At 37.7% G+C, this 23018-nt stretch overlaps 1 protein-coding gene across 1 annotated transcript in view; it reads right to left on the reverse strand.

Moving 5' to 3' along the window:
• The window catches only part of LOC137948533 (structural maintenance of chromosomes protein 6B-like), a 44925-nt gene extending 32039 nt beyond the window's left edge, over nt 1–12886 (reverse strand). Inside the window, exons 1-8 of the mRNA XM_068794617.1 lie at nt 12607–12886; nt 12394–12499; nt 12080–12213; nt 11759–11814; nt 10548–10634; nt 10020–10340; nt 9043–9162; nt 8760–8894 (exon numbers count right to left, since the gene is read on the reverse strand). Coding sequence (XP_068650718.1) covers nt 8760–8894; nt 9043–9162; nt 10020–10340; nt 10548–10634; nt 11759–11814; nt 12080–12213; nt 12394–12499; nt 12607–12757 — 1110 coding nt within the window. The 5' untranslated portion in view covers nt 12758–12886. The remainder of the gene's footprint in view (nt 1–8759; nt 8895–9042; nt 9163–10019; nt 10341–10547; nt 10635–11758; nt 11815–12079; nt 12214–12393; nt 12500–12606) is intronic.
• Between the last annotated feature and the right edge of the window lie 10132 nt (nt 12887–23018).

Below are 23018 nucleotides of genomic sequence, written 5' to 3' on the forward strand. Positions count from 1 at the left end.
ATACCCACCTTCACAATCAAAGATGGAATGGAACACAAGTCAAAGAGAAAATTCAGATATTATAAAAACTTACGAGAGAATTCACTTAGAACAATACATGAACAAGCCAAAATGCACAACAATATGAGACCGCAACAATTGAACCACCAAAAAATGAATATCAAACTGACCAAAAAATTACCACATAACCTTACCATCAGAATCAACCACTATAATTGACATTTCATAAACTGACACAAAAATTGACCACAACATATCAACATCACCTACTAATTAGAGCACAAGGTTTATTGATGAGAAAACGAAAATTTTAAAGTTCAATGGAGAAGAAACCTCGAGTTGTTTTCAGTAAAAGTAATAAGAGGTAGGATGCTTCCAGATCACCATAAACTCCTACAAGTCGGACTCAAATGCAGTGATAGTGCACGGTTTGTGGACTCAGTCACCTCGAAATCCGACTCAAATTGATCCGAGTTAGTTTGAATCATCCAAGACCAAGGCAAGTCTAAGGCCCATCAAGGGAACCCCCCCCCCTAGGTGTTGCACAACAACCTCTGAATCCAGGTACACTCACCTAAATCGGAAGCCAGCCTGACAAGTCAGAAAACCATGCAATGGACAGATTGCTGGCCTTCCTCACTGTAGGCTAATGGAGTATAACCAGAAATCCAACACATGCCACCAAAGCCACTTTCCATTTTCTGTGTCTTACTACCCGTACAGCTCAGCAACCTCTGAATCCAGGTAGACTCGCCCAAGTTGCAAGTCAATCTGACAAGTCGAAACACTGTGCGATGGACAGACTGTCGGCCTTCCTCACTGTAGGCTGATGGAATATAACCAGAAATCTAACATAGGCTACCAAGCCACTTTCCATTTTCTGTGTCTCAAACTCAGACATTAATGTGTGGTCAAGAACCTTCGGCAGCAGCAGCAAAAGTCAAAAACGGAGAGGAATTGGCAATTTAAAGTGCTGCTCATAATAAATAAATTAAAACAATTGAACATCTAAACCTTGTGGCGGTAATTAAAACAGGCATTCAAATCTGCAACCACAAGTTTTTTTGAATGTTGATTACTGATTGTTAATCTCGGAATTCAGAGAGAAAGTGTGCATGAAAGTTGAAAGAAGAGAAGAAAAAAACTCATGGATACAAAGAGAAAGCATGCCCAAGAAAATTGTTTGGCAGTTCTTGCCGCACATTAAATGCACTATTTAAGCTCATCATAACTCTTAGTTTCCCTTTTGAACAAGGAGTCTTCATGCTAAATCAAATCTTATCCCATGTTATAGGTTCTTACAATTCTAAACCCCCACACCAACTCTACTTAATCAATTCTCCATCCAATTCTAAATCAAAACCAACTCCACTTTCTATATTAATTCTCCCACCAACTCCACTTTCTATGACAATTCTCCCTCCAACTCCAACCCACGCCAAATCCTAATTCTACCACTCACGCCACCCTCACACTCACCCTCTCTTTTATTGATATTATTCTCATACCTGTACAAGAAAAAGACTATTTTAAACCTAATTAAACCAATAAATTACCAGCATATATCAGTCTACCCCCCTTTCAAAGAACCTTGTCCTCAAGTTTCAAAATCTGGAAATCAAGCTAAGAACTCATTCTCGAGCTCCCAAGCTCAATCTTCAAGGGGAACTTTATCCCACTGCACCAGCAACTCCATCTTTAAACGGCTTTTGTGACGAACATGGTACTTCTTTAAGACAGCTACAGTTTGCAGAGGAAAAGATGAGTCTCCCAAGAAGAGTGGAAGAAAAGGTGTCACTCAGTAGTGTAGTTTAAGATGATAGACATGGAAGACAAGATAGACTGACACATCCAATGGTAATTCTAGCTTATAAGCCAACTACCCAATATTTCGCAAACACAAAAGGGGCCATAAAATCTATTGGCCAACTTATGACAGCGACCAGCCGCAATGGACAGCTGGCGATAATGGTGAAGATGAGATAAACCATGTCATTCACCTGAAATTCTCTCTTTGTGCTTCTTGTCATGGTAATTCTTCATATGGTTTTGAGCATGAGCAAGGTGATGCTTGAGGCACTTCAAAGCTTTATCTCTATCCAGCAAGGTATGCTCAAGATCAAGCACATGAGTGATATCCAATTCAAACGAAGAAGTGTGGGAAGTGACCTATCGTAAAGAGCTTGGAATGGAGGTCTTAATAACCGTAAGGAAAGCAGTGTTATATGCAAACTTAGCCCACCATAAAACCGACTCTAATCTCATGGCTTCTCCCCTACAATACAACGTAGGTAAATTTCCAAACAGTGGTTGAGAACCTCCATTTGGCCATCCGTTTGCAGTTAGTAAGCTGTGGACATTTTTTATATAGTCCCTTGCAATGCAAAGTACTCCTTCCAAAAGGAGATTAAGAAAATCAATTCCCAGTAAGAGGTAATTGACCTAGGCATGCCATGCAATTTGACAATCTGTTGAGCATAAACTTCAGCCAGTTTGCAATTAAAAAAAGGGCATTTGAGGGCACAAAAATGTGTGTATATAGTGAAGAGATCAACCACCACAAAGATTATTGTGCATTCTGGAGAGGGAGGTAACCCTTCAAGAAAACCCATTGAGACATCCTCTCAAACTTGTTGGGGAATAGAAAAGGGCAGCAAAAGGCCCATCAGAGAAGAAGCTTCATATTTGACACATTGACACACATCATATTAAGCAACGAAGTCACAGACGACAACCGTGAGGCCCCTCCAAAAAAACAGAAGCTTTGACTATGTGGTAAGTTGCGTAAGAACCCTTCATACACTCCAAGTCCTCAAGACTGACCATGCAGCAAAGAACTTCTGCAACCCATCTACCAATCTTTTTATGGTAAAATTCAAACCAAAAGCCCTATGGTGTTGCAGTGACTTCACCTCTTCATATATGTTCCAACTATATAAGTGATATGAGGATGAAAAAATAGTAATTCTAACAAAGCAGCTTCATATCAACAAGACACAAATCAAAATAGAAACAGGATATACCAAAAATCAGCCTTTTGGTTATGTATGTGAGGGCTGGAACCATATGGAAAAACATACCCTACGAATGCTGTTTGGAATGGTCTTCTAATGGTCTTGGAATAAGGGGAGAAAATGGACAAGTTCATACTTAGACTCTAAACCCTAACAGCAGGAGTCTAGCCAGCAATGACAGAGTTCCTGGTCTGATTGGGTAGAAAGACAAGCAGTCAGGTGTGTCATTAAACTGAATTCATTGGCAAGGGGAATTAAGGAGACTAAGGGGAGTATGGGAAGGGCCCTGGGTCCCACAGAAGGAGGACCATCGAGCAGCAACAGTGCTGTCCTTCCCTGGACAGTTAGTTGAGTGTAGCACTGGCAACAGGGATAAGGAGAAAAGAAGGGCGAAGAGGGGGATAACGAGTTTTTTTTTTTTTTTTGGCAAAGGAGGAACTAGACCCTTGAAGTCTAGCAGGGAGCTTCTTCTCTTCTCTCACAAGTTTCTTCATCTGGCATCAAAGTGGGACGAACCTGGACATGGTGAAGTCGAAAATGGATCGGAGAATGGAATCTGTGGAAAAGAAGGTATCAGGACTGAAAAACGGAATGGAAGAGCTGAAATCCAACGTAGTAGCCATCCGAGAGCTACCGAAGGAATTTCGAGCCAGGATGTTAAGTAATGCGACAGGAAACGGGGGACTCGTTAGCTAATTGGTTAGAGCCGAGCTGTGAGTCAACCCGCCAAGTTCGCTTGTCGACTCATGGAGATGGCTCACCAAATTGATGAACAAAATTCAGCCTGGCTCGAGTGAGAGGGAATAAGTGGAGTGGGGCTCAGATGGGTGGGGTTGGGACGTGGCACCGAGACAATCGACCCCACTTCATCCCAAATCACCCCCATGGGTAAAATGGGCAAAGCTCTGCCAGTACCCCCCTTCACAACGATGCCACAACGACAAGCTCAGCCCCCGTCCACCTTCTCACCACCTCCAACAAGACGGAGGCCAGCCCTTCACCGGCTCTCAGAGGCAGAGGCGCAAGAAAGGCACAATTGTGGCCTCTATTTCGAATGCAACGAAAAATTCCATCCCAGTCATCGATGCCGCCTACATCAGTTGAATGTGATGATCCTTGCCAGGAATGGCGACAGCAACGAAAGAGCGATGTAAGTGGAAGTTCTACCGAAAGCCGAATGGACAACCCTGACCAGCATCATCACCATGTCATTGACGCCTTACGTGGTGGCATCACCACCACCAGCACACTGAAATTGTGCAGATTCATCGGCGAGAGACAGGTGGTGGTGCTCATAGATAGCAAGGCCAGCCATAATTTCATCAGCACTTCCTTGGTCTAAGAATTGGGACGGTAAATGCTTCGCAACCGCACCTTCATCGTGTCAGTGGTGGATGGTCACTATATTTGCAGCGATGGCATTTGTCCCCACCTCGAGCTGGACATCCAAGGAGTGCAGATTAAGAAGCATTTCTACCTATTCACCTTGGAGGGTGTCGAGGGCGTCTTAGGCATGGCCTACTTCAATTATTGGGAGAAGCCTGTCTAAACTGGTAAAACCTCTTCATGAAGTTCGAAGTTAATGGGAGGAAGGTGAAATTTCAAAGGGAACTATCTCTGTCCTCAATCAAAGTCTCTTTGAAGGTGATAACCAAAATCATAATTCAGGAAGGACAAGGTTGTTTGCTGGAATACAGCAGCACTTCCCAACAAGATGTGAGCCCAGCCACAAAAACTCCAGCAGCACTCTTTAACCTCCTCGTTGAGTTTCCCAAGGTTTTTTAAACTCAAAGAGTTACCACCAGCTTGACCATATCACCACTTCATTCCCCTACAGGCTCATAGCCAACCCCCCATATATCCGGTCTTACAAGTACCCACTCTATCAGAAAACTGAAATAGAGCGGACTGTAAAGGAGATGCTTGTGGCCGGCATCATACAACCTAGCACCGGCCCCTTCTCTAGCCCAATCTTGTTGGTCTGGAAGAAGGACGAGGGATGGCACTTTTGCGTTGATTACAAAGCTCTCAACAAAATCACCGTTCTCGACAAGTTTCCCATTCCTACCATTGAGGAGTTGTTGGATGAGTTAGGAGGTGCCAAGGTATTCACCAAACTAGACTTGAAGTCAGGATACTATCAAATCCGGGTGCGAGCAGAGGATATTCCCAAAACGGCATTCCAAACACATGAAGGGCATTACGAATCTGGTCATGCCATTTGGTCTCACCAATGCCCCCTCAACCTTCCAAGCACTGATTAATCAGATCTTCCAGCCGTATCTCCTTAATTTCATCCTCGTCTTCTTTGATGATATTCTCATTATAGTACTTACCTTGCCAACCATTTAGTCCACTTCAGGAAGACTCTTCAGATATTAGGGGACAATCACTTAGTACTCAACCGTAATAAGTGCTCTTTCAGCAAGTTGCAGCTGGATTCTCTAGGACATCTGATTTTCGGCAACAGGGTATCGATTAATTCTTCAAAAGTGGAGGGAATGCTCCGGTGGGAGGTACCTCAGGATGTTAAGAGCTTATAGGGATTTCTCAGTCTCACAGTTTATTACCGTCAATTTGTGAAGGATTACAGAAAAATTGCAGCACCTCTCACCCGACTATTCAGGAAGGACTCCTTGTGGGATCAAGACGCACAGGCAGCCTTTGATCAGTTAAATACTGCAATGACCACGGTGCCCGTTCTTGCCATGCCAGACTTCTCCAAGACAATCATTCTCAAGACCAACGCCTCTGGGAAAGGAATCAAGGCAGTCCTCAACAAAGAAGACTTCAGCCAAGCCCTTTTAAATAAAGCGCAATTAAAATCAGTATATGAAAGAGCTCATGACCATGGTTTTGGCTGTCCAGAAATGGAGGCCTTACCTCATGGGACGGCATTTTATAATTAGGACTGAGCAACGCAGTCTCCGTTTCTTATGGGAACAGCCAGTGATGGTCAGAGAACAGCAGAAGTGGGTTGCCAAACTCATGGGCTTTGACTTCGAGATTCAATACAAACCAGGCCATGACAACAGGGTGGTTGACACCTTGTCATGGAAGGAGGAATCCCTCACTTTATCCACCCTCTCCTTTGCATGTTTTGCAGGACTTGAGGAACTAGAACATGAAATTCAGCAAGATGACCACCTCCGGCAAATCCACCAAGACAAGTTGGTCAACCCCACGAGCCACCCTCACTACACTCTTGTCAACGGCTGCTTCATGTTCAAAAAACCTCCTAGTTCTTCCTCCTTTATCAGCATGCATTCCGTGCCTACTCAAGGAGTTTCACTCCTCTCCTTCCAATGGCCACTTTGGATATCTCCACACCTATAAAAAACTGGCCAGCGTGCTGTACTAGATGGGTCTTAAGAAGGATGTACAACATTATGTGAAGTCTTGTAAAGTTTGCCAAATAAACAAATGCAACAACCTCACACCAGCAGGGTTACTCCAACCATTCCCAATCCCTCTTCAATTGTGAGACGACATGTCCTTTATTTTTTAGGTGGACTTCCAAAAGCTCGGGGCTATAACACTGTCCTGGTGGTGGTGGACAAATTAACAAATACAGCCACTTCCTCCCCCTTAGTCACCCCTATACTGCCAAACAGATTGCTGCCCTCTTTGCCAAGGAAATTATTCGCTTACATGGTTTCCAACGATACATGGTTTCCAACTGAGACAATGTCTTCACCAGCCATTTCTGGAAGGAACTCTTCTCTCTCTCCAGCACAAAACTCCGTATGAGCTCCACATATCATCCACAGATAGATGGACAAACCGAGGTTGTGAACTGATGTTTGGCAACAAACTTTCGATGCTTTGTGAGTGGTCATCCAAATCCTAGCCCAAACGGATTCCTTGGGCAGAATTCTGGTATAACACCACATACCATAGGGCAGCAGAGATGACCCCATTCAAGGCAATCTACGGGAGGGATCCACAATCCCTCCTCAAACCTCTGTACACTTCCCTTACCTTCTCCCCAGTCCATGAAGTCAACCAAATGAGCGAGATCACATCCTACAAGAATTCAAAAACAACCTCGCCAAGGCCCAAAACAGCATGAAATCTTATGCAGACTGTCACTGTCGAGAGGTTCAATTTCAGGAAGGTGACTTTGTTTACCTTAAGCTCCAGCCATACCGCCTCAAATCCTTGGCATCAAACCCCACAAGAAGCTCAGTCCACGTTATTATGGCCCCTACCAGGTGCTAGAAAAGATTGATACAGTCACCTACAGATTAGATATACCCCCTTAGCCAAAATCCATCGGTATTTCATGTCAGCTAGCTCAAGAAATCCACTCCTACAGCACCCTCATCTCAGCCATCATCTACCTGCTTCACTGATGACCTCACCCTTTCTGTCCAGCCAGCCAAAGTCCTTAACACTAGCTAACTTCCACGACGTCCACCTCAGGTGCTCATACAATGGCAAGACCTTCCCGATTCTGAAGCAATACGGGAACCATATGATACCATCCTCACAATTTCCCACCATCCACCCTGAGGACAAGCTGACTCTCAGGGGATGGGGGGGTTACTGATAGATCCGTGATAACTCGGGTGTACACTAGAAGGGCAGAATGGGGAATTAAGGAGACTAAGGGGAGTATGGGAAAGACCCTGGGTCCCACAGAAGGAGGACCATGAGCAGCAACAGTGCTGTCCTTCCCAGGACAATTAGTTGAGCGTAGCACTGGCAACAGGGAATAAGGAGAAAGGGAGAGGGGGAGAGGGGGATAACAAGTTTTTTTGCCAAAGGAGGAACTACACCCTCAAAGTCTAGAAGGTAGCTTCTTCTCTTCTCTCTCGAGTTGCATCAGACTCCAGCACAAAAACAGTGTTCTACTATGATACAACTACAATGGTGGAGTCCTGGTAAAGATGAAATTTTGAAAACACAAAAAAAGCATGATGGAAACAGTATATTCTTAGAACAAACTAAGGCAATATCAATGAGTTTGGCAACAACCAGTACAAAAATAGACACTTGAAGCAGATAGATCTTTGATCTACTATGCATCAAACAGGAATAAGCCCTTCTGTACATCCAGCCTCTGACCTGTATTTGCCCAGAAATACGAACACAAGCAACGGCCAGACAACTCTCTAGCTATTACAGCCAAACATAAAGATGGAAACAAGCTTGTATGGGACAGAGAATCAAAAACTCTCCGATCTATTTTGGCACCAGAAACATCAAGAAACTTCACATTGGATAGAAAGCAAGGTGTTAGTGGAAGAAAGCCATAGATTCTTGGGGAGTCATTTCAAAGAAGAGATGGAAGAGAGAGAGATCATGACAAGCTAAGGAAAATTGAGAAGATAATAAAAAGAAAAGAAAGGAAAAAATCTCTTGAAAATAGAGCAAGAACCCTAGTACTCGATGGGAGTAGCAAGAAATAATTAACCAACATGAAAAAAAAAAAGTTTATCCAAAAGAACTGAGAAACATATCTTTTTCTTTTCCTCTTCTTCCCCTTCTTCTCTATCTTCTTTTCCTTCTTTTGTCTTCTTTTCCTTCTCCATCTTAGGACCTTTGCTTCGATGACATGTGAATTTTGCAAAAACTAAAGTGTTGGACAGTATGGGGTTTAAAAACCCCTCTCCCCTATTTACAATAATGTCCCTACTCAACCTAAATCCTATGAATCTAGTTTCTACAGGAAAATATTTTTCTAAAAAATAAAGAAAACTAAATAAGCTCAAAAATTTCTAATAAGAACAAGATAAGAACCTGACTACTTTTGACATGTTGTTGTTCTGCATCATAAACTTGTTGCTCAAGAGATCCAACTCGCTTGAGCAACTTTTGGATAACGTTAGTACAACGACCATGTTCTCCTTCAACCTCAAGCCTTTTTTTTGTTGCCTACAAAATAGAATTTACATAGCTAAGAAAGAAAGCTTTTGGCATCTTATGGATGATCAGCAAAGTGTCCAATTGGAAACATACAAATTTGTGGACGACCATTGAAACAAATGAAACATGAGAGAGAAGAATAAAAGAAACACCATACCAAGGAAAGATTATGCTGCAATTCATCTTTCATTCTCCTTACTTCAGATGTTTTTGCCATCATTGATGCAATTTGACTTTTTCTCTCAAGGAGTTGGTTTTTCAACGCCTCCACCTTGGCCTGTACAGTGAATCTAAAGGTAATCACTCCACTGCCCATTCAAGTGATAAAGATATAAAAAATGAATGCAGGTAGATGGAATATTATGACATTATAGAGCATTGATAATGCATGAGATGAAAAAAAGGAGTAAATTATCAGATAAGATAAGGAACTTGTCAGAAATCAGGGATATTTTAGTTAAAGTCGTCCAGATTAGTTGTTTAAAGTTGGTGCGGTTTAACTTGTAAATTCTGCATGTTTTAAAGTCTTTTTACTCATTGATATATAAGTCTTCTCCTGAAGGGCATTTTTGTCAAGTAGTATAATCACTTATGTTAGAATACTGGTATAGGGGTATTTTGGTCATTTCATCCTCTCATATGAATGTCATATGTTTCCGCAAGTTAAACTACTAATCATGTATTTATGTTTGAAGTCTCATTGAATTCTGATCTGTATTGAGTGAGATATAAGGGTTTTTGTACTTAGGGGATTATTGTTCTCTTAATATAAATCCACTTGAGTGAAATGATAAAGGGGGTCAGGCTCAAATTTTGAGACTGATTCTAAAGCAGCTCTCCTTTGGTTGTTTCCCATATTCTTTCTCTCTCTATTTCCTCTCCCATCTTCTTACTTTTCCCCCATGTACTGGGTTGCACCTTGCAAACCTATTTGTTCCTCTCTTCCTCTTCAATCTCTCTTCCATCTATCTATTTTACAAAACTATAACTCTTTTTGGAAAGGGTTTTTTAAGGCCCATGATACTCATATGAGGTGCTGCAAATAGAAATGCAATTTACTTACTACTTTCAACTCAAAACATTTAACTACATAATGCTCAACATAAAAATAAACTGAAAAATTATTTTCCTCACCAACAGTCGATCAATTTTTTTCTGGCAAGCAGGAATTCGGTCTTTCAACTTTTGAACCCTGTCACCCTGTTCCTTGATTTCCTTATCAACATCATATACCCATGACCATGCCAACTTCTTTCTTAACAGTTGTATTTTCTGAGATATTTCTTCCATCTGTTCCATGCTTTTAATCTTCAATTGCAGCTCTTTGAGTTCCTTCATAATGGGTCTTATTGAAGACTCCAACTCATCCAACATTGCATTTGCAGCATCCAATTGATCTTTGATGTTTTGTAATAATTCATCCACTTGCTGAAGAAATGTAGCTTTGAAAAAGAACTGCATGGTTAAAGAAAACTAAGATAATACATACAGAAGATACCAGAACCAAAAAACTAATAAATGTAGAATCTGTAACTTCGGTTCCATAAGCTTGAATAAAACAAGCAAGGACAAACATAAAATAAAAAGTGGAACTGCCCAAATAGTTAATTGGATATCAGACAATGTAAAAGCATCAACTATATTCATGAATGAGGAGATCACCTTGAATTTCTCTTTGTCATTTCCGGAATGCAAAAAGTCTCTGCTTTTATCTTGACTCATGATGATGCATGGATTTTCAACATCAATCTGCAAATCAAAGCATGGCATGCATGATAGCAGGCAAATGAGAGGAGCCAAATATCAAACATGGACAAGAAAAAAATAAAAGAATAACCCATGAAAAGATTAACATGCACCACCACTTGCCAAAGAAGAAATTAAACAATAACGTCATATCAGTTCAGGCTCCTAACATCTCTACAATAGAAATCAAATCAAGTTAATTCATGTATTACAATATTCTATTTTGCTTGGGGACTTCTTAATTTTCAACGATACTGGTGTGCCTCTATGCTTCTTTTTGTATAAGAGATTTTCTCAGTACCTACTAAAACCTTACAAGTGATCGTAAAACATTCTTAACCAACAGTTATCTTGTTCTTTTTATTATAACAAGGAGAAAGAGGATTGCATTAAGAAAACTCCCAAGGGAGTGGACAGTACACGTACAAGTTCAAAGCAAACAAGAGGAAACAAAAGCAAAAGCAGCACCCCAAACTGAAGCACTAAGGCCGAATGAAAGTGGAAGAGAGATTCCCACAAAGAGATGCTGCCTGGAAAACCCCTTCCCTAGCTAAGGTATAAGCAATGTTGTTAGCACTTCAAGGGTGTGCAGCTAAGAGACATCAAGTTTTTTACATAAGTCTTCAATTTCATCTATGTACATTAAAAAGCATCCTGAGGGATTGGGGGGGGGTTTCTTCCGACAAACCCAGCTAACGACCACTGCAGAGTACCCGTTAACAATTAAGAGAAAAAGAAAATCTTCCCACATAGAGAATAACTCCCTCCAATAGGGGGCTCTCAATTCCACCACAATAGCATCCCCAAAGTCGAAGGGAGCAGAGTAGACAAAGAGCATCTCTGATCACACCATCCCCTCCAGCTAATCAGTAGAGATGTTTCACAATAACATAGTTTCTAGAGATGATTCACAATAACAAAGTTTCTCCCTCTGAACTGATCTAACATTATGGTCTTGACTGTATCGTGTAATTAGAATAAGCTGCAAATCAAGGTTTTGCTTTCCTGGTTTGCTTTCCTGGTTGACTTCTGAAGCAAATCATCACATGCATCAGACTTACACCCGGTCATTTCAAATTTGAGAAAGCCAACACATCATTAGAAGAAGTAATAGGTGAGGTACTCACATTGAAGTGTTCCACGAGTTCATGAAGTTCATCTTTCCGATGAGAAACCTTTTTACCTGAAAAATGAGTAGTATATAACGAAGTCAGCAGAGTAAGAAGATGCGCTCATTTAGTGACATTCTGAAAAATTGCATGCACAAAATTAACAAACAAAACTTGAAACTTTCATAGCAATCTATGCAAATCAATCATGTTAGTCCAATAACTACTCCAGATGGGAAAGTGGATATCTCAAAGTAGTAGTGTTCCATCAATAGAATCTATACATATTTCAAATAAAAATGCAAATAAAGTGGACAACTAGCGATGAGGAGTAGTAACCATGGCAGTCCTTCAGAACAGTCGTGCTAGAGGACTCCGTAATCCTACGCTCTATTATTATGAGGCCACCATAAATATCTAGCTTGAATGCATCTTCCCCCTGATTCTTGAGTTCCACTTGGACAAGAGCATAACTGCAGGAAAACGTCGCACGGTTTTCATAAAATTAATAATCAAATTAATAAATTAAAAAACCCGCAAATGTAGACTACGAAAAAGACAGGTTTTTTAGAGTTCCGGAAGAGAACATTCACTTAGTTAACTTAAAATTCATCTAAATCGAATAGTTCTAAAATTGAGACGATAACGAGCACCTGCAACCGGTCTTTATAAAATCTTTCAGAGTGGATGCCCTTTGCGTGCCTTTGGCTCGGCAGCCGAATGCAATACATAGCGCGGTCAAAATTGCACTTTTACCACCTAAAAGCAAATAAAAATTAAGCATCAAAACCAAAATGAAAAAGCTTAGATCTTCTAAGAAGCACATTTCACATAGTAGGTTACTGAAAGAGTAAGTTTTGACATACTTCCGTTCTGACCCGTGATGAAATTGACCCATTCCCCAAGACCGATCTCCAAACTAGAGTGACACATGAAATTCTCCAAACGAACCCGGGTAACAATCCCCGCGCCGGTGCGAACTGGGTTCGATTGACTGAAAGCCCCAAACTCCTCCATCGTCTTCTAGGAATTCATACAAGACACGGAAGGAGAATGAAGGGACTATATGCCGATAAAGGAACAGGGGAGACAACCGGCGCAGAGAGCAGAGCCTCTACTCGGGGAGGAGCAAGATGGCGGGAAAGGCTCTGGCACCGGGAATTGCCCGCCACTGGCTGAGTCAAAACGGGTCTCTGCTTTTAAACTCCGGTACGCCCCTCCCGAATCTTCCCCATCGCAAGTGTAAATGTGGGAGGATGGACGGCTCAGATTTTGTGTCATGGTTGAAAAAATAATGTATTTTATATAAATAAAAATTAGTAACGCTTTGAAAACTAAATATTATTTTTATTAAGGAATATTTCCAAATAGTGGTATTTATATTAAAAACTGTGGCATATATTTCAAAATGTGGTATTTTGAATCTAGCTTTGCCATATGTAAATTTTGCTCTCACCAAAATTGCTAATTTATTTTTAATGCAACAAATTTCATTTTTAGCTCCATTAGAATGATTTTAGGGTTAACAGATTCTTTTCTTTGTGCATTTTAGGGTTGACAGATTCTTTTTCTTTGTGGAAAAATAAGATTAATATTTAATTAGAATTTGAATATAATAAACTATCAATTAATATTTTTAAGATATACATAAAGTTAATTAAACAACTAATTAATTTTACGTATATAATGGTTATCTTATTAACACTGAATGAACATGATAAATAATATTGTAAAAATAATCATTAATTTGAATTATATGAGACAAATAACAATTAATTGTATGTAAATATTATAAAATTGCAATATTTAAGACAACTTAAAATAAGAAGTAAATAATAAAATATAAATTTTCTTTTTAAATTTGAAAAGTCAAAAAAACCTTCACACTTAACAATGCCCAAGTCATCCATTCCTCAAATTCGAATTTCAAATATAATAAAAATATTAAGACATTAGTTTAAAATTCTATAAAAAAATTATAATAATATAAAAGTTAACAATATAAATAATTAAATAGTAAAAATAAATGATAAAATTCCACTTTAGTATCATAATTTCAAACAACTTCTCACCATTGATGTAAAAAATACTAACCTTATCTTCGACATAGATGGCAATAGTGAAACTAGTCTTGAACTAACCCGCTTGAGGCCAAGAGGGGATGGTTTCTTTTAAAAATATTGACTTATTTGGATTTATATAAATCAATAAATTGAAATTAAAATAAATAAGTAATTATTTTAAATTCTTGATACAAATACATTGATACATATAATATCAATGAGATAGGGAATCAACTAAATAATCATGCAAAGAATTAACATTAAAAAATAATAGCAATTAAAATGTTAATTCTAACAATATGTAAAATGCTATTAATATTAATCCACCATTATATATATTATTTCGTAAGTATGTTACATATATCATGTAAAACTTTAAATAAGCAATTCAATCAAATTTAAAACAAAAAATATATAAAAATGATCAAAATTGAAAATAGTCAGACATTTGTACTATATATTGTGAACAATAGAATATATAGTAAAAAATAAATAAATATTAAAAATAATGAAAATTCAACTTAATGAATTAATTGGCTAGACACATAGAACATAAAATAATCAATTAAATGGGCAACAATGCTAAAAGAAGGGCCGAAGAACAACGTTTCGTGCCCGAGAGCGAACGTAGGTGCCCAAACCAATCAAACTTAAGAAACGTGAATTAGGAGATGAAGTTCATCTCGAGTACTTAGGTCATTCAAATAAATTGTTAGTGGTACACCAACTTCATCTGAATGACATATGTAATAGGGATGAAACCACCTCAGGCTTAAACTGTGGAATCAGGATTCCGCCCATTTTTGCTAGTCATCCACTTGAAGCCGTTGGGACGTGTCTCTTCCTCCCGAATTTTTTTTCTTCTCTCCGTCTCTTCTCCCTCTCGTCTTCCCACTCTCTTCTCCCTTCGCACTCTCTTCTCCCTTCTCCCTGTTTGTCTCTCTTCTCCCTCTCCCTTCTCCCTCTCACTGCTCTCCTCCTCTCAGTCTCCCTTAAAATTTCTTGGTGGGAAGGGAAGGTGATAACAATCAATCATAACCGCTTGCATTTGATTTGATGTTATTGACAAATGATTCAAACATTGCCGCAACAAATCAGTGGCGTGGCAATGGGAAACCCTTCCTTCTTCTACACATTGCTACTTTGTTAAGGGGTTTCCTTCCAAAATCAATGGAACGCATGGGATTGTATGACTACTATGAACATTGCACATGCCTCTATTCCGATAGCGCAGTTCCCATTTCCCCATTTTACCTAAACCACCCATTAGTGATTTATTCCACTAACAAACAAAGAGTTGAATTCTCACAATTCAACTTCCAGCTGATTCTCTACCGAAATGTGATTATTTTTCCAATAAAAATTGGAGTTCTCCTTCTCGGTTGATTTTCCTTCTTATCATCATTTCGCCCATGGGTACGTTAGCAACCAGAGAATTCCAACTATGGTTTTGGTCTTTCTCTGTATTAGAACTCTACACAGGTGCTTCGTCAATGGCAGAGAATTTACTATCTGGCTTGACACTACCAAAGTATTTGCCCATAAACTCTTCTTTTCTCGATTAGTTTAATCTTCGTTAGTTCATCTTCCATCAAATTCTTACTTGGGTTTATGTTTTCTTTTAATCCCAAGGAGTATCATAAAGTTAACTCTGTTGTCGCTTCACGGGCAATGGAATTTCTAATGTTCAAGATGACCGAGTATAGAAGATTTTGATTTTTTTTAATGCATTAGCATTTATTAAATATTTAGAAGATATTATCCAAAGACTCTTAGAGTTGTTTTAGTAACAGGAATTTGCCCAAACTCCTCTCATTCGTCAAAGTTTGGAATGAGGAAGAACTTTTTTTAGTTGGGGTCTATTTGAGTTTGGTTCTCTTTGGTGCTCAACTTAAAGTTATTGAAAAGTGTTTGGAAGAAGGCAACTATATCAGAATATGTATTTTTTGGTTGTTGGAAGTTGTTGGTCCTGGTGTTAAATTAGGTCGAAGGCCCTATCCCAAAATAATTAGCATCTTAAGAAACCTCTTCTTCCTACTAATAAACTCAAAATCTTTTATCTCATTAATGCATGTGGGACTATTCCTTAACACTCCCCCTTACGTATAGGCACGTGGATATTTTGGGTGGAGGCCTCACGTGTGGTACGTGGATAATTTTGGTAGAATGCCCACATATTGAGTGGTTACTTTGATACCATATTGAATTTATGAAAAAGATAAATACTTCATTGACTTATTATAATCAGAATACATGACTATCTATTTATAATAGAGAAAAGTAGTAGAGTCCAACTACAATTAAACTATCTTTTTCCCAAGTACACCCAAACTCTAACACTTAAAGATAAATCATAGCATAATCAAATAACCCGATATAAATAGAAAACTAACATGACTAAAACACCTTTAAACTGAAACTCTTCTGTGAGACCTCCTTCCATAATAATTGTGTCTGTGTAAGACTCATAATGCCACCTCACGTGATCATGGTGGGTCCCACCAGCTCGTGTGATCATGGTGGGTCCACATCTTATGGGTTTGCTCCCATCTTCCAACACACTTAGATATGTGGGTCTTCCTTGGTCATGTGGGCTTGGGCCCATCTTCCAACACATGGATTCATATAAATGTTCTTAGCTGATGCTTTACTTTGAAAAGCAAAAAGCTAAACTACTATAAGATTCAGGCATTATGATTATTCGGCTGATGACAAACAGAACTCTATTATTTTTTACTTTTTTATAATTAATCAGTGCACAATTAATTGTCACGCATAATTAATGTGTTTAATGTAAATAAACATGCAATCATTAATTAAAATAATATATTATTTATTTAATTAGTATATTAATATATTTTAATTATACATTAAATCACTTATTAGTGTATTAATCATATTTGTTTTGGTTAATTTTGTGTTTAGGTATATATGTTTTACTTAAGTATATTATTACAAGTTACTCATTCTCTTGTTTTGGTTATATTTCTCATTTTGGGGTACTAACACTGGAAATTGTTTTCTAGTAATACCCAACTTGAAGTTGAAGTTGAATTAGATTATTCAAGTGAATTTGAATTTGAATTTGAAGTTGAAGTAGTTGTAAACGTCCCCCCCCCCAAAAGGGAGCAATCATTCTTCGCGTAAGAAAGACTGCGCCGATCAGTTCCAAAATTGTTTTTGCTTGATCGTGGGCTACCTTTTTAGAATGTGGGAAAAAGTGATGACGAAAAGGGAAGGAGAAAGTTACAACAGGAAGGCGGCTATGAACCGATGGATTTTAAGGGTAACGAAGGCACTACTTGAGGCCTTGACACAAATCATCCTCTCAACTGCAACAATTCTCCTCCTCGATAAGCATGCTGGATTCAATCTTCTGAATTTCCATAACAAAAACTTCTAAAAGAAGAACTACTCATCTAAGCACACTATCCGTTTCTTATGTCAATTAGAAGAGAGGGACAACTGTTGTAGAAACACTCCTAGTAAGGCCTCCTTTTGTTTATCTTGGATAGAAATATCGGTGGTGGAGGGCTGAGCTAACTTCCACTCTTGAAGAAAGCCTCTAAACCGTGCCAAGTACTCATAAATATTTTCTCCTTGTTTAGTATTCAACATTCTCTGGAGAATATCATCGGGTCTATGCAATGTATCAGGGCATGAATATAGTTTCGTACACGTTTCCCAAATTTTTTTAGCAGTGTCAAGATGAATAACATTACTAGAGACATGTTCTTCCATGCTATTTATTAGCTAACCAATTACCAAAGTATCATGTTTCAGCCATTTCATATAAAAAATATCAACTTCATCAACAAGTGGTCCTCGGGTGGTGAGGTGACCAAGTTGGTATTTGGTTATGAGAAACCTCCTAACCGAGGTAGACCAATTCATAAAATTTGATACCCCACGTAGGGGTATGGTGGTGATTCTCAGTATATCACCTTTAATATTCATATTATCATCAGCCATGATAGGTTTTTCTTAAAAAAAACTTCAAATAATAACACCAAGTAGTACTTCTTCAATCAACTCGGTATATGTAAATATAGCATCAATGCTAAATTATAATTTTTTTCAAAAAACCACTCATAAGAGGCTCAATAGCAATCTTCTATATCAGGGAACTCTTATCCCTCGAAAAAAAAAATCAATAATCTGAGTAAGGACTGGTCTCGACAAACAGAATTTCCAAACCGATAAAACTGTTTTGATAGCTCCTTCTAGATAGAGGGGCATGCATATCCATAACATCATAAGATGAAAGCATTTGCATATTCATCCTTGAATCATCATCTAAATTTGAGAACCAATAGCAAATTTTTTTTTTTTGAACAATTATCTCTCGGCTAGAGTCCTTCCTTCATATAAGAGCCTTCTTTGAGTGGTGTTGATCATCACGTCTCTAGAGCATTCCTTTGTCGAGGGATCCTAAATATGTTGCTCTGATACCATGTTGAATTTAGGATCCCTTTTCCATGATCACGAACAAGAGAAAAAAGAAAGAAAAAAGAGAAAAGGGAAGGAAAAGTCTCGGGGAGAGAAAAGAAAAAAATAAAAGGAGATGAGGAGGTTGTGCCAAGCAAGGAGAGGGAGAGAGAGAACCAACTCGAGATTGAATGTGTGACTTGATTAATTCCAAATTACAACACATTTCTTTATAGCAGAGGAGGAGGTAGAGTCCTTATACAACTTGTCCATCAATCCTAATTACATTCCAACTGTAACTCTTCAATATAAGTAAGTCTATTCAAACTAAACTACTAGAAGACTAACTTGAGTAGAACTCGGAGTCCCACGTCCTCTAGGACTCTTCTTGATGACCTACGTCCTCATGGTGGGACCCACTAGCTCAAGCACCATGGTGGGTCCCACATTGTAACATGTTTGAACTAGCAAACCAGCGGCCCAAGCACTCCTTATTGTTTATGTTTCGCTCGGGTTAACTCAGGTCAACTCGAATCGGGTCAACATGACTTGGCCGACTTGCTCTTTGCCTCTGGTATACTAGTCCAATTCTTGAGTTCTATACCGATAGCTCTCGGAACTCGGCTATATTGGTCTGACACTAACTCAATCGCTTGCCTTAGTCTGACTCGGTCCCTTAGCTCCAACTTGATTATTATCATGGATTATTGGCAATGTATTACTCCGTTCCATCTTATTATTTGGTGCACATCTTCCTTAATCAAGGATGAACTTGTGGCAAATTATTTTATGTGCCCTTATTACTCTTTAACGACTTTCATTATTTACCCTTTTTCAATGCTATATAACTGCAAAATTGGTAAGTACTATTTGGGCATTGGCCCATTTCTACAGCTACTATTGTGTCTCTTTGATTGAGACATTATTGTTGAAGAAGAACTCCTCATTTGCTTCCCTTGGGTTAATTATATGCTGATTGTTGCCGACATTGGTTTATCTAACGAAGAATTTGAATTCCTTAGAAAAAAAAAGCACATGATGACCCCAACTTTTACACCTTATCTTCCTATTGATCCCCCATTACCCTCTTATTATTTGGCATCATTTCTCCTATCATCCTTTATTTTACTCTCACTTACCACTTTGGCTAACCTTTCTTAGAGCATTGCTTTGGTTGGTCCCTTTTATATATGGGTGTTTTTAATTCATTTGAGATTTATTATTGGTACCCATGGGTTTTTTTATCATCTTCTTGTGAATGACAGACATTACCCATTTTAGTGATTATTATCACTATATTTGTTCGAAATCATTTGAGGTTGGTTTTGACTTATGTTTTATAACCCATTTCTACCATTTGAGAGTTTGTGCCTGGTATCATACTTATACTTAGGACACCATGATAGAGGAACTTACGTCTATGTTATTTGTTTCAAGTTGGGACCATTGCCTTTACCTCCCAACTTGAGGGGGAGTGTTGGAAGATATGATGTAATTAGGGTGTCATTGATGTACTTAATTTATGTTTATTGTCTCTTCTTCACTCTTACTAGGGTGAAGGGCATAATTATAATATTATACTTTTATCAGTTATAAATAGAGCTTAAGGGAGAGAGTTTAGACACAGTCCAGAACCCCATCTTCCACTTGTTTTCTCCCCAAAGTATGTTTTTCTTTTTCTCCATTATGTAATCCTTGGAGTCCTGAAAATCAACAATAAGGAATCTTTTAATTGACCATGCCTAAGAGAGGTAGTTTGATACCCCTTTTAGAGGAATTGTCATTTTTTTAGAAAATCTATTTTCCCAAGATGCAAAGAAGGAAAACGACTATTTTCAGCCATATTAACAAGACATTAAGCCTAGCTTTAAAAGATTCATTCAACTATTTCAGAAAAGGATGATGAAGATTCTACAGGATCAAACTTAGAAGGTCATAAAAAAGGGAGGTTTTTCTTGCTAATTTGAGCATAGGAATCCAAGGGAGGAAATACTTTTTTTCTTTTTCTAAAAAAAAGTAACTTTTGATGCTAAAAATCAACACTTAAAATTTGGAAATATCTTATGAGATTTCATTTAAAGAGTATAAGGAACTCAAAAAGGGAATACTTAAATTTAAGATACAAAGGAGGAAATTCTAGCTTCAATGCCAAAAAGAAGAAAAGAAATTTCAGCCACTTTTTGAGAGATATCTGAGGCTGATTTTTTTTTCACAAGTGAAGGGAATGGCTGAAGGAGTGTAAGTGAAAACTTGACTCTTCCTCAAGTTCAAAAATCGAGCTTAGCATAAAAACAAACAAGAATTGTAAACTTGAATAGTGAAAAAATAGAAGAACTATTGAGCCAATCATCCTTTATAAAAACTCGACTATCCAAGGATTTAAAGGGAGCAAAAAATTATTGTTAAGAGGATGATGACAACCATGCTCAATCTTTCATGATCACCCACAAATTCCCTTCTCAACATGTGCTTCCTTCAGGCAAGAAAAAATTTTTGAGCAGCTTTTAAGCAAGGCCCTAGAAAATGTACTCTGATACTATGTTAATTCTAGGGCCTCATGACATGATTACAAATATTTAAAGAGATTAAGGGAAAGAGGGAAAGAGAGAAGCAAAAGGAGAAGAGGGAGAGTTCTAGCTTGTGGGAGAGAAGGAGAGAAGCTTTCGAGAGAGAAGAATTAAAGCGAAGAAGGCTAGAGCTGGATGTTGTAGCTCATGCCCTTGTGGCTCTATTTATAATTGTATGAAAATGTTCATAATGATTATAATGGTCATAAGGTTACTTATTTTTTAAAATAAAAAATATAAGGGCATATACCAGCTTATATAATTACAAGTATATGCCACCTCTTATGGGAACTCTATTTATTTACCATGTATGTCATCTCTACATGTGGGTGTCATTTTAACACATACAAACAAGGGTATCTAATGTTGTGGATTACCAAAACCAAGTAAATGAAGATCATGAATTTCAATCGAGATAGTTCATTTGATCAACCCAAAAGGATTAAACCAGATTCTGAAGCGGATCCAATGAAAACATCAATATTACTATTAATATGAACAAAGGATATCGACACAACGTATATATTCTTAATTTGTTATTCACACAAGTTATTTTTTCATTCTTATGTTATTCATTATCTAAGTTTGTTAGATCATTATTTTATTAGCATTAGTAATTTATAGTTTAATTTATGTAATTATACTTTTTTTTGTATTTTTATATAAATATTAATTTGTTATTTGATTTTTTTCTTATTTAAAATGTATATTATGGTTTTAAATATTTGCTTCATATTTTTATGCTTGTTATAATTATTTTCTCATCTAAAATTTTTGTTGAACATAATCTCCTCGACTTCATTGTTCCTCTTAAATTGTTTGTAGGTTAACAATACTGCTTTAAATAAAATATTAATGATTATAAATGTTCTTACAGTTCTAAAGTTTACGCTAATGAAAAAGAATATAGCTCTAATAACAACAACCAATTGTAAGTACTTTTTACTTGATGTTTTCATAAGTTTATCAATATGATATTTTAATATTTTTTTTACAAATAATAATTTATATTTTTTTGTAATATGATGTTTACATATGTAAACTACACCAGTTTACTATTTAGTTAGGTTTGTAATAGGCACACTATAATCAAATGGATCATCAATGGTTGGCATTTGGCTACCAGGATTTCTCTCACTAGTTAAATATGTAAGCATTCATTTTCGACTTTCCTCTTGTTGCTATTGGTAAGAAGGACAAGGGCTCCTTTGGAATCCATTTTTGGTATTAACAAGTTAACATATGATCTCTGCAAGAGAGTCGAATAGATAATTTACAAGTACTGATCATCATTGACTCTTATTGAGAAGACATTAGAAAATTTTCTTACCCAAGAGTTTTGTTGAAAATCCTCCCTTGCAACCAAATAATTTTTATCTTCACTCATTATTCTGTCCTCCCCTGCATTTGTTGAAAATCTTCCTACCATAAAAAACAAAACAACCTAAGGATTTACTCTTTTACTAATATTTTAGTGAAATGTTTTTTGATTTTACACTAGAGAAAAATAAAAAAATTATAAATAATACAAAAAGGATAATATTATATCAAAAGAGTGATCCAAAACTTATTTTCCCCATAGTGTAAACTTATCAAAAGCGCAATAAAAAACTTATTTTCTTATCCATTTTAATATTTTTTAAAGATAAAATAAATAAATAATATTCAAATGAAAAACTCTTCCTTCTAAAAAAATGACACAAATAACAAAAAAATAAAAATTCAAAGGGAAAATTAATTTTTCTTTGGGTATATTCTTTCCTATAAGAAAACTCAATAAGTAAAAATTATTTTGTCCATGTCTTATTTGGCTTCAAGAGGCAACCCCTATCTAGAGCCGTTGTACAAAACCCGACCTTAAAGTTGGTATCCATTAATCTAACTTTACAGTTGCAAACAATAACAGTCACGTCACACTGGTGCTTTATATCGTTTTTATCCTTTTAGCGATGGTGTTTGTTCGGTAGAATGAGTGGAGATCCTCGTAAGGCCCCTTTCCTCAAAATTCCTATCCAAACAAACATGGACAGATGACTCGTTCCACAGGGACCATTGCTTCCAGCGAACTCTCCACCGCTGGAGCTACAAAACAACACTGGGTTTCTCTTCCAAGGAAAGAATAACAAAAGCGGCAGCTAAGAAAGCTAACAAAAGCAAAGAGACAAGGCCTGCTTTCATCTCACCACCAACTGCAGTATCTGGGTGTGGAGAAAGATGAAG

The sequence above is a fragment of the Aristolochia californica genome, unplaced genomic scaffold, assembly GCF_029961685.1.
Source record: "Aristolochia californica isolate CCGP_79_NKW_82.1479 unplaced genomic scaffold, dmAriCali1.0.hap1 SCAF_13, whole genome shotgun sequence".
Classification (NCBI taxonomy): Eukaryota; Viridiplantae; Streptophyta; class Magnoliopsida; order Piperales; family Aristolochiaceae; genus Aristolochia; species Aristolochia californica.